Source organism: Cataglyphis hispanica, chromosome 2, assembly GCF_021464435.1.
Source record: "Cataglyphis hispanica isolate Lineage 1 chromosome 2, ULB_Chis1_1.0, whole genome shotgun sequence".
NCBI classification, from domain to species: domain Eukaryota; kingdom Metazoa; phylum Arthropoda; class Insecta; order Hymenoptera; family Formicidae; genus Cataglyphis; species Cataglyphis hispanica.
The window spans coordinates 2,719,946-2,732,592 of NC_065955.1; the positions used below are offsets into that span (position 1 = coordinate 2,719,946).

The following is a 12,647-nucleotide window of genomic DNA, read 5'->3' on the forward strand; positions in this document are numbered from 1 at the left end:
ATCTTTTTATTAATTTATAATGTAATTGCACGTACATATATACTTATATATCATCTGCATATTTAAAAATAATTATATATGATTTTTAGATACTAAAACTTTTTTTTGTTATTTTAAAACTAACAAGAAAGCGCTTGATATGTACATGTGACGTTTTAACACAAAAAATTTAATCAATTGATTTTCACTATTATGTCCATCCTCGAAATTCTGATAAGGGTCGGGTAGAAACTTTAACTTTATCTACTCGTGGCCTAGCGCAAATTTGATTACTATTAATAGACCGTTTACAATGTTGATCTAGGTTCAATAACGTGCAATCTACATTGCAAGATACATGTTCTTCATTTACGTCATCATCGGGCAAATCACGTTCCCGTGTAGCTAGAAAAGCGGGGCAGGTGTCTCGAGTGCAAAACGTGCTCTTCAATATTTGCAATGCTTTTGTTGCTTGCAAATTTGGAACGCTTTCAGATTGTGATGTTTTCTTACAGTAGGACATCGGAACCGATTTCGATCTTGTGGTGCAAACACTAATTGTATTACTAGTAGAATCTACTAATATTAAAATAACATATTTTTTTTAATAATATGTAGATTATAAGAATCAATTACAAAGATAAAAAAAGAAAAAATAAGAAAACATTTTTTTGAAAAAATTTTTGCGATCTTTAAAGCAAAATATACAGGTACCTTTGAGTGACCAAGACTTTGCTAGTGTACTATCGATGATACGGGCCCATCCACTGATAGAATCTATAAACATTAACATACGATAGCAAATTATAGAGAAATATGAAGAAGAGAAGTTTTACACAATAATCAAATATCGCGTAAGATAAATAATACTATAAAATACTATATATAATACTATATAATAATAATACTATAAAATATTTCTATATGCATATTTAAATATGTAAAACATATAATAATTTATTTATTGTAAAACATTATATACATATACAATATAAAATGCGATGACGAGTAACTATAAAACTATAACTATAAAATATACTATAATTATAATATATTTTACTTATAATTAATCATTCATGAAAAGTTACTTTCGATTTAATATGTTAATGTACCTCGATTCTGGATGTCTTTCTTCGAAGTCATGAGAATATTGATACACTTCTTATCAACAACATCGCCTGTTTCTTCAGGTGTTACATTACAATTACACGGTATGGATAACTGAGCAGAGGTCAGTTTTTCAACCTTTTTTTTCATGAAATCGATCGATTGCAAATGTGGATTCTTCGCTTTTTCCGAAGCTGTCGCGACGACGTAGCACGGATTATATGCCAGCAGTATATCCTGCGTACGCAGTAATTTCTTATTTTGGAGCGGCAAATTTTGATCATTTTCCTCTTGAGCCGCTACGCACCATTGGCATATCGATTGCCTGGCACAAACTGAGCACAGAATGTCTTTAGATTCCTTGATTTTTGCAACTGCGGGAACTCCAGCGAGTCCCGTCTGAGTAGCAGCAGTCTCCGTTTCTTTCTTTAGCATAGACTCGACGATCTTTCTTCTTCTTTCGTCGAGTATTTGTTGAAGAGAAGCTATAAAGAAAAAAAATATTTTATTAGTAAATTAGAAATAATTAGTTTATAAAAGTGGTTTACCCAATTATAATTAAAAAATTGATTTCTTTGTATGTGAAAAATATTTTGTATAAATTTGCTAACGTTTTAATTGTTTTCGAACTTCTGCTAATTTAGATCCATTCAAGACTGTCTGTTGTATCAATGAATTTAGAATATTCTTGGCAACGATTTGTGCACGACGAGATATCTTGTTGCAAGTAGAAAGCAGTAGGTCCTCTATCAGTGGCAGAACCACGATCGACGCTTCGAACGGATCGACCACCACGGGTATCTTTAATTTTCGTAGCACGTCTTCTTCCTTCATATCAGGAGACTTATAACTAGCCACAGTTTGGATCAATCGATCTTTCATTGGGTACTTGAGTCTATTCGCTCCTTTTATGATTATTTCGTCCATTAGATCGTCAATTATAATTCGAGGCTCAATTCCTCTAAGACATTCCTCAAGACAACTCTGCATAAAGCTTTTTATTTCTTCATATTCGGCCAATAGTTTGCTGTTTGAATGTTTCGGCTGGCAAGTCAGTTTAGTTTGAGTTTCATTCTCGACTTGCAAGTCAGTTATAGTTTGAGTTTCATTCTCGACTTGCAAGTCAGTTATAGTTTGAGTTTCAACGTCTAATACGATACTATCGGTATTACGATTATATCGTATTACGGTTTGTGTATCTTGACACTTCTCTTCGACGAAGATCCCATCTTGGACAGAATCAGATATCCAAAATGCACGTGACAGTAAGAAATTTAGAATTTCGAGGATTATTGTTTCTTCATCTACAATATCTTCCGTAAAATCTTCTCGATTTTCGTGTGAACGGCGTAATAAATCATCTACTGCTTCATCCAGTGATGTTTCAGGATCAATCGTAATCAAAGTCTGACTTGAGTGATTGATCTTGAATACAGGCATTGGACCGGCATTCATGGTAGCTGAAAAAAATCTCAATTCTGAGATCTATCTAATAATCTATTTTTTTAAATGTTTTAGATTTATCTCTCTCATTAATCGCACATGTTTTAACAAGATATAAATGTAATCGAATAAGGATTAAAAATATTAGTTTATATATTATTATAGCGCAAATCAAAAATTATTTCTAGTACCCAACATTACATACCAATTAATTTGACAGAGAGAAGAATAAAAAATATTTTTGTAAACTTTCCTATTATATTTCTTTCCTATTATATTGTAATAGCTAATAATTAGTACAAAGTATTGGTTGCAATCAAATCTAAATACAAATTTAAGTTATATTAAATTTAACTTTCTTTCTAGATTGCTCATTTAACTAATATTTAATTTCAATAATTAGAGTTTTTTAATTTAGATAAATTGTTTAATAAACATTAAGAAAAAAGAATTTAAAAATCTTATGGACATAGTTTTTCTTTTTAGGCGTTGCTTACTTATAATATGTTCAGAATATTTTGCAGGCGGACAAGGACTACTCATGTACATCGTTTGTGATGCTTCATGTTTATATTTGATCGGTATACCAACTATGGGGACACCTTGCAGAAACGTTTGATTTTCCGCATCTTTGGTGGCTATCTCTTCTAATTCTCTAGAATTCATCAAATACTTAAGAAGAGGTTCATGGGTAATAAAATCGTCTTCGCTAAAACCCTCCTCGAAAAAATCTTTGACATTTGCTGAAATCTTGCTTGTGCTTTTGATTTCTCGAAGTTCAACATTTTTGTGCTTAAGTATAACATCCTCGACAATTTCCTTCTTTGGCATAACCGTGAATAAAGTTTGTGCCCATGATGTTGGACGATAACATTTTTCTTTTTTATCTTCTTCCATCTATGAGATGCGAACATGTCTGTGAGAGTATATATATTTTTTTCTGTCTATCTTAAGTCTTCTGTACAATATATAAAAATATTAGTTTGAATAATATATATATATATATATATATATATATATATATATATATATATATATATATATATATGGAAGATATATATGTATGGAAGAACAGATATTTTAAGCTATTGTTTATCAACTCATTAATTTAAATTACATATTTTGTAACATGGTTACACAAAATAATATAAATATAAATTAAATTAAATATAAAGTAAAATAATTATTAAAAATCAATTACTTCTGTTGAATGTAATAATTATTCGATCATATGTTTTTTGTGTCTTATACGTCTTTTGTGACCCCGCATCGATGCAAAACGTGTTGCACCGTAGTGTGATGACATTGCAAATTTCGCAGAATTATTTCATATGTTACATTATATTTTACATTGAAAATTTTTTTTGTGAAAATTGAGACATTTTGGGGGTTACGGATCGATTAAACTGACTAAACGTCACGATTCGCGATCAGATTTCTTATTTTTAAGTTTTTATATTTTACATTTTTCGACAACTTCAGTCACTTATTACATGTTATGATTTATGGTATATATTCTAGGAAAAAATAATACAGTTCACCTTTTTATATTTTTTAATTATTTTTATAATGATATAATTGTATATATATATATATATATATATATATATATATATATATATATATATATATATAAAGGCATAAAACATTTTATTAGAACATTTTTTTTTATGAGAGAAAAGAAATTTTTATTGAAAAATTAAAGAGATTTTCGAACCACTTTAAGAATGAATGTTCTTATTTCCATCGGATTTAAGAGAACATGGATCATCATATCGCCATGAACCTCCACATGTTGTATGTTCTCTTCCTTATCTAGAATAATATCGTTTGTCTCTGGTTCCCATTTCATAGGATCATTTTCGCTCAGTAACTGATTAGCGCCTAATGTAGTTTCTTTAATTGACTGAATCGAAAATGTTGAGAATAGATCCTGTCGAGATATAAGAAAAGAATTACAAATTTTTTTATTAATTTATTTTTATATGAAAAAATCCTTCTTAAACTATATGAGTTTTTAAAATGTTATTGTAATTAATATATATATATAAAATTGGTTTATTATAATATATTATATTAACTGTAATAAAAACATGCAATTAAATATAAAATTAGAAACATACCTGGATATTAATTAACACCGGTTTAGACATTTGTTGCGCTTCATCAACTTCAAAGATATGCTCCAATCTCAGCAGGATTGTATCATCTTTCCATGGCTCTAAAGTAAGAATATGCACGTTTGGTGGTAATGCCTTATTAAGACCTGAGATCTGCAAAATATGTTAATTAATAAAAATCATATCAGAATCGCATTTTTGATTATAAAGTAATTTATAATAAATCTTGGCAAAGCTTTGTTTTGAGTGAAAGAATTGTTTATTAATCCTAAAAATTATTAGTCAAGCTTTGTTACGTAAGTTGTATTTTTCATAAAGATACAAATTAGGGAGTAAGAATATACATACCAAGAATTTGGCATCAGCAAATTTTTCGACATTGCTCGAATTAATGGAAGTACCCAAGATCCAGGGATGTAGAGCCAATTTGAGAGCCAGTTCCTTCTCTTTCAATACGAATTGATCCACATTTTTCATTTTACCTCCAAAGAGATAATGCGTGCCTCTTACTACTAAACCTTCACCAAATGCAGTTTCGTTCAACGCTTCGTCTACGCCAAATGCATCATCCTTGAGAAGTCTTCGATGAAGCTAGAAATAGGTGCACTCTTGTTTAATTTCAATTACATATTTTAAAATATTTAACATGTTATATAATATGGATCCATGTAAGTTTATATAATTTGTCTACTTTAAAAATAAAGTTTTATTTAGTTTCTATATAGAGTTTATAAAGTTTATATTTAAAATCCAAAATTACATTTATTAAATAATTATATATTTTTTACGCTAATTTAGATTTTATCAATCACAAAAATTGATCAATTAATTTTGGACAAATTTACCATCAATTCAATTTCGCCGTCCTGCAAGCTACTTCCGCCCTGGGCACGATCATTCAGAACGCTTAATTTTAATTGTTTCTCCTCATCCTTGATTGCAATTTTACTAGTCACCGGATAATAATTTCCAGATATTGGTTCCTTCAAATCCAAATCCCATGTTGGCCGATAATTTTTCAAACGCTTCAACATCTCTCTTCCATTACTATCTGTATAAAATACGTTGTCTGTTTTCAAGTTGCTTGAATACCTCGTGATAATTTCTTTGCCGATCTTATCCCTAAAATGATAAAATATACAGCATTATTTAATCAATCCTTTGATACTTATTCGGGCAAAATCTATTTCTCTTTTTTGAAGAACATTTGTATAAAAATGTAATAAAGTACATACATAAAAGCTATAATTATAATATTCATTTTTTTTTTAAATGTTAGCATTTAATATTATATACATAGTATATATAATATCAAAAATTGCATAGAGAAAAAATTATAAAACTTATATAGAAAAAAATTCAAATTAACTTTTATGAGAAATCCGAAAGAGTGATTCATATTACATGAATATAAATTAAGCATAATAATAGAAACTAATAATACTTGGTAGGTATCGGGCCAATGAGCCAATCGAATTCGATGTGCTCTTCTTTTGGGTAGATCCGAACTACTTGACTGACCCATTCGTTTATCGTGTGATGAAGTTCTTCCACGATAGGACCTGTGAAAAAAAGAAAAAAGTTTTAATAATACGAAATAATATATTTAGTGTGAAAAATGCATTTTTAACGAACTGAATAAATTCTGCATGTAATACCTTTGTGAATTTTGTACGATCCGGTATATGCAAAATTTTTGGCTGATGTTTCTTTAGGTCTGAAGATGTACGCGCCGGATGATCTATTAACAAAGACCTTGTTATTACCTTCCGCTCCTTCGTAGAAATGGAAAGATTGTATGAGATTCATATCTTTCTGTTTGTTCCAGCGTACCATTACGTTACCGTTGTTGTTGATAGATATATTATATAACTGAAAATGATACGAAAAATTCTAATTATTTTCGATGTAATTCTATTATTAGTCTTATATTTTATTTCCTTAAGATTAGCTTTGCATAATCAATCAAAAAAATGATTTGATTCTGGGACCAATTAATGATTATATTATCGAATTTTTTTTTAAACTTTTTTTAAACTATTTATTTATGGTAGACATATCTATTAATTGTGTATCTATTAATATCTAATTATGTGATTATATCTATTATGTGATTATATCAGAATAATTTTTATCAGTAATCTGATATGTTTTAAATATATTATTATCATATTAACAATTGAGTAATCATTTCATTTAGCAAAACAAGTTTCGAAAATAATTTTAATGATTTTTATAAATCATTTTTATTTATTTAAATTGACATTTTGATCTACAATGTACCTCGCTGCTTATGAATTCCGATTTGGGTTGTTCTGTTAGTTCTTCCTGCGGTTTTTTAGTAACGATATAGGATCGTAGACCGAGAGCAGGAATATCTGTTGCGCGGAAAACAATTTCATTTATCGCAGTGCTCAGTCTTCCTGGGATTTTCTGTACTCTTTCGGAAATCGGAACTATCTGCGTGACTGGATGCATTCCTGTTCAATCCCACAAATGTTATGTATCATTCAAAAGTCATTAATATAATTTTTGAAATTATGCAAATATGCAAATATATATAATTCATAATTAATTATATATATATTAATATTAATATTTTTTTGGTGCATCTCTCTTTCTTTCTTAATGTACGTACCATCATTCAACGATTCAATCTCATAAGAATTTCCTGTAACAGGAAGACGAACATAAGTAGAGACAGGTCTGCTCAGAGGATTGTACACTACAACCACAAACTTGTCATTTTTCTCAGAAAATGCACACGAGCTAATGTTCAGCTCCAAACACGTGAAAATCTTGAGGGATGGTTCCGATTTGTTCGCCTTTTCTGACCATTTCCTGTTTTACGAATATTAGCAAGATTGATACATTTCTGTATGATATAATATGACAGAGAGACTTAAATAATATATATATATATATATATATATATATATATATATATATATATATATATATAATGCATCTAAAAATCTCATTCGTAATTTTTGATATTAAGAATTAAAATTAAGACAAGAATATTTCCTTTACTTACCCTATGGCCTCCGAGATTATTTCTCCTGCATCAGACATACTCTTGTATAATAAACGCGCATAATCGTTCGCGACTAATTGCTTCTCAGTGCCAGTAACGGCATCGTGATGCTGCATCACTCCCATCGCTTCACGAAAGTGTTCCAAGTGTTCATCGTGATTCTTCAAGTTTGTCAGAGCGACGAGCTGTTTGCTTGTCTAAAAACAAATAATCTATTTGTCATATCTTGTGAACGCAACCCGTAGATAGATAGAATCTGAATATTGAATTAAATTACAATTTCTGAACTCTTTTACCTGCAATAAGTTATTTCCCATACGCTCAAAATACTTCGAGGTTGGTCTCGATGAGAAGTAGCCGGTCCAATAAGAGTGAGGATCACTCGCATACGGGAAGAAATCATCGCTTTTAGTAGGCCATTGAAGATTCTTGTCATTCAAAGCCTTTAAGTAGCATGAGGGTGTCGAATAAATCACGTTGACTCTGGAACCATTACGCTGGTTTGTGTATCTGAAAAAGTTATACAAGAAATTATATTAATATTAAAATAGCGGTATAAGTCTATCTTTAATTTTAATTCTTATAAATTTTATTAAGCATTCAGTATCATGGAATGTCTATAAAATAACATTAAAAAATTGATTAAAATTAAAAGATTAATAAAAAAATGGTTTTATTCATATAATACTTTATATGAATGCAAATAAAAATGTTTTTTATTTGTTATATTTTACCATTAATTTCACTAATAATTTTAATGCCAGAGTTTTTTCAAAAGATTCCATGATATTCTCTGAAAGTTAAAATTAATAAATATTTTGTTGAAGCTTTATACACATTGACAAAAAAGTATCACAAATATCTCACCTCTCTGTGTTAATTTGTTATACGATAAATTTTTTAATTTTAGGAAAACTTTTAGAATCTTTATCAATTCCATAGATTTCAAGATTATTTATAATTTTCTAATTATAAACTATTATATATATGTCTATTGTAAACAAAATTTTAATTAAATAACAAAATTTTAATTTTAATGTTTTATTCATAAATAGTATTATTTTTTCCAATAGATAATTGAATGAACAAATTTACTTTGTTGGAATGTAATAAAATCTATGCTCGATAAGGATGTGTCAGATGATTCTAAAAAGTCGATCCTTGCAGATTAATCGCGACTTACTTAATCAGCTTGTCCAAGTTAGCGAACCACATGTCAGCCTGTTGGTAGTTAAAATCATCCCCCATGGTAAGAATAACGTGATTAGTTCTGTAGGCACGTGCTTGATTATGCGCATATGTGAGGAATAGGTCCACCTGTCAATAGCGCACAAATTTTACTTACCGTAAATTAAAAGACGACGTTTCATCGTTTGCAGGATCATATAAAAACCACTTTCCATCCTTTCGTTTCCCCTTATTAGCGATATCGTTCTTGCGAAGCAATATTTTTGAGTTTGCAAATTTTACATTTCGAAGAGACGTGTACGAATTATGCACATATAAGATTTTAATTTTTTGGCGTTAATACCTTATCAGCTTATCCAGATTCGTGAAGTACATTTCCGCGTGCTGATAAGTGAAATCTCCTCCCATCGTCAAAATGATATGATTCGAGCGGTAATAATTAGCTTGCTCAACCGCGTATCTCAGAAAATCATCGATCTGGCACAGAAACACACCGCGTAGATTATGATTCTTATACTGAATGAATGTTTTAAGTTACTTATGACTTTTTTATAGTTAACAATTACAATTTTTTAAAGTCTTTATACTATACATTGTTTTTAACTTTTGCTACTAAAAAAATCTCGTCCCCTAAATCTCCTCTCCAATTTTTTCCAAGTAAAAAATATTTGTTACTAATTGTATCATTTTTTTCGTGAATAACATTACTTAAATATTATTAGAAATTATTATTAATTTGTCGAGAATCAATTAATTAAAGCCATAAAGCAAGCGTCAGCCTTATCATTAACGCGTTTAAAGCTATTCTTTTAGTTTATCGTTAGGGATGTCGACAACTATCATGCTGGCATTATTACGTACCTTTTTGTCGATGTTGTAGTCCGGGCTATCAGGGTCATCGATCATCGGGTCGTCGGCGCATAGAACATCGAAGCAAAATCCTGGTGGTGGACTGTAAGTGTTGTACATTGCGGCCGTGAATAAATTCGCTCGCTTGCCTGAAAACAGTAGTATTTTAATTATATATTACATATATATTTTAGCATGCAAAATTTAAAATCTATTTTTTTAGCGAAAATGTTAAGAAATCATCGTTTATCTCTTTTCCAATTTTTATGCATATATTTTTGTAAACTTCAAATTAAGATTCAATTAAATAAATTTTATGCAAAATTATTTAAACAATATTTTTAAGATAATACCATAGTTTTACGCTAATTACTAAGAAAAAATACTGATATTGACATCACTTATTTACCGAAAATTTTCTTTTCAAAATTTGAGTTTTAAAATAGAGTGTTTTTGTCTTACCTAAACTCGGACTGCTCTTCCAAATGAATTCCATCGATTGTTCGCGCAGTCTTTTGCTCTTATCCTGATAATCTATGCGACCGAATAACATCCCGTCGAATCCCATCTGCGCGAAGAGAGAGGCCTGTTCTCTGGAATGACCGAACGGATCTATCTGCCATCCTATACGCGGCCTGGCACAACTTCCAAACGTGTCATTGAGTCGTCTAGAAGTCAACAATTAACAGTTATTACATAGATAATAACATACATAAGTAATAACTCTATGTAAGATCTTACACTCGGGATCTTTCTCATTCATGTCTGAAATAATCGAAAACACACACCTAAATCCCCATGTGAATTGATCAATCAACGAATGATAGTGACTGCAGGCCTCGTCGTTCATGCTCCATGCTCCTCCGATGATTTCCAATCGTCCTTCATTGATCAACATCTTGACGTCGGCCCGGACTTGTTCGTTTTGTCGTAACCACCATTTCCAGAGGAAAGAAGTCTCCACGTAAATAAATCTGCAAAAGTAAATAATATAAAATTTCTGCTTTTTTTGAAATATTTTTTATTGTATGAAAAGAAATTTGTAAGAATATCGCAAATGTTATAAGAATCTTATCATAGAAATAACAGGCCTAATAATATGATTATCTGCGTAATACTTATCTATAATTAATATGTATCGAATATTATGTAAATTTTTATCGCATCAAAATTTATACTTGCTTTGTCTATTATCAAAGACGTTAATTAAAATAATTACCTTCGGTTAGGATCAGCCAGCAAAGCCTTAATAACGCTATCAAGAATATATTGTACGCCGGCCTTTTGAATCGTAGAGCGACCTTAGAGAGAATAAAAAATTATTAACTATATTCGAAAATCTAGATAAAGATTTATATTGTCTACATTTTCTTGTTATGAATTTTATCGTTTACTCACTTCCGAAATAATACTGATCCACAGTTTTCAGCCAACCGACATCGTCGTGAGTATGTGAGACCATATGAATGTTAAGTTTAGTCGGATCTACAGCATGGCACGCCTGAGATTGATAAAAAAAATGTAAGTTTAATACATATATGTATTTGTAGTTGCTAAAAATTTTAAATATAATTAAATGCAAACTTAAATACATAAATTTTAAATACAATTTTAAATACGCTATACAAATTATATATTTTTATATCACTCAACATAGTACAATTAATGTCCTTTATTCAAGAGAAAAATTTTAGTAATCCTTCTTTTTTAAAATTTCTTGTTTTTCCGATTTGCATTCCTCATTATTCTAATTATCAATTAATTTGCACGTGAAATGTTCAAAGCTACCATTTATCGATTCAAAATTTTATTATAGCAATAATTTAATTTAATTTTGCAAAATTTGAGATAATAGATCTAATTAATTTTTAATTAATTTTTCTAGTTTAAGATATTCACATTTTCAAATTTTGTTATGAAATGACTTGGATTATTTTTGCACTTTAATTTCAATATTCCATTTTACATTGGTACTATATCATAATCGACAGAAATATATTGATAATTACATCAAAAGTATAGATTTTTAAAGATAAAATTGCTTGGAATATATAATTTTCTTTCATTTTTGTCATAATATAAACAATTATAAATATTTGTACACATTAATTAGCGATATCTCATAGTCGCACAATAGCAGACGTATTCGTTAACGCGAAATTAGCACGAATCCTTGGAAACGAAATGGCGATTCGCATTCATTACTCCGATTAACATTGTTAATTTGCTCGTACCTTGTAACCACAGTTCTCGGTGGCCGGCGGTTCTTCCGTGGCTCTTGGTATTCGCGCCGCATCAACAAAGTATTGCGCGAACAAGAGCGACAGAGGTAAAAGAGTGTACCACAACATAGCTGAAGGCTGCCGCTTCCTCCGATACGCAACGCACGTATCTAACTAATGAGATGACTGATGCTGCCGCTTTATATCGTTGACCAAGCATGCGTCATTGTGATAGTACGCTGCGCAGTGACGGATAAAAGCAGACTGATACAGACAGATGATGAGAACGTATGCAAAGGCGTAAGCATCGACGACTTCAATTATCTATTCTATTTTTTTTAAGGCACGAAAAATATTCTATTTTTTTTTAGGAATATCGCAAAATATGTCGTGCATATCATTCCTTTCTCTGGCATTTGTGTTATCATTATGATTAAGATTTATGGAAACTATAATCTATCCGAACAGCATAAAAAAAATAAATAAATAAATAAATAAAATAAAATAAAAAAAAGAAACAGAAGACATCTTAAATAAAAATGCCTAAAAAATGATAAGACATTTTTAAGACGTTTTTAGACGTGTGTCTTTTGAGAACATGTTTTATTTTCTGAGATAATGATGGTGATGTTTTTTTTCTGAGAATGTGTATGGTCGATATTCATAGTTCGTTCTTACATTTAAAATCACTTTAAATATGAT

At 29.8% G+C, this 12,647-nt stretch overlaps 2 protein-coding genes across 3 annotated transcripts; both read right to left on the reverse strand.

The window, feature by feature from the left end:
- Nucleotides 1–18: 18 nt before the first annotated feature.
- Nucleotides 19–3,527, reverse strand: LOC126856580 (uncharacterized). The gene is made up of 5 exons (XM_050605218.1): nucleotides 3,027–3,527; nucleotides 1,698–2,546; nucleotides 1,092–1,571; nucleotides 694–756; nucleotides 19–558 (listed from the first exon to the last, which is right to left on the reverse strand). Exons 1-5 carry the CDS (start codon nucleotides 3,424–3,426, stop codon nucleotides 191–193), a joined length of 2,160 nt encoding a protein of 719 aa, XP_050461175.1. The 5' UTR covers nucleotides 3,427–3,527; the 3' UTR covers nucleotides 19–190.
- A 663-nt stretch (nucleotides 3,528–4,190) lies between these two features.
- On the reverse strand, nucleotides 4,191–12,159 carry LOC126856352 (lysosomal alpha-mannosidase). Of its 2 annotated transcripts, none has more exons than XM_050604793.1 (17): nucleotides 11,958–12,159; nucleotides 11,122–11,224; nucleotides 10,943–11,024; nucleotides 10,512–10,697; nucleotides 10,186–10,391; nucleotides 9,736–9,872; nucleotides 8,870–9,003; nucleotides 7,983–8,196; nucleotides 7,687–7,883; nucleotides 7,288–7,490; nucleotides 6,933–7,129; nucleotides 6,308–6,521; nucleotides 6,094–6,211; nucleotides 5,495–5,771; nucleotides 4,998–5,240; nucleotides 4,653–4,802; nucleotides 4,191–4,462 (listed from the first exon to the last, which is right to left on the reverse strand). In XM_050604793.1, the coding sequence occupies exons 1-17, from the start codon at nucleotides 12,072–12,074 to the stop codon at nucleotides 4,229–4,231; spliced, it is 3,012 nt and encodes a 1,003-aa protein (XP_050460750.1). In that variant the 5' UTR covers nucleotides 12,075–12,159; the 3' UTR covers nucleotides 4,191–4,228. The 2 variants fall into 2 exon arrangements, with proteins under 2 accessions (XP_050460750.1, XP_050460742.1); XM_050604785.1 differs by lacking the exon at nucleotides 8,870–9,003 and adding an exon at nucleotides 9,218–9,351 and having other exon boundaries at nucleotides 11,958–12,156.
- Between the last annotated feature and the right edge of the window lie 488 nt (nucleotides 12,160–12,647).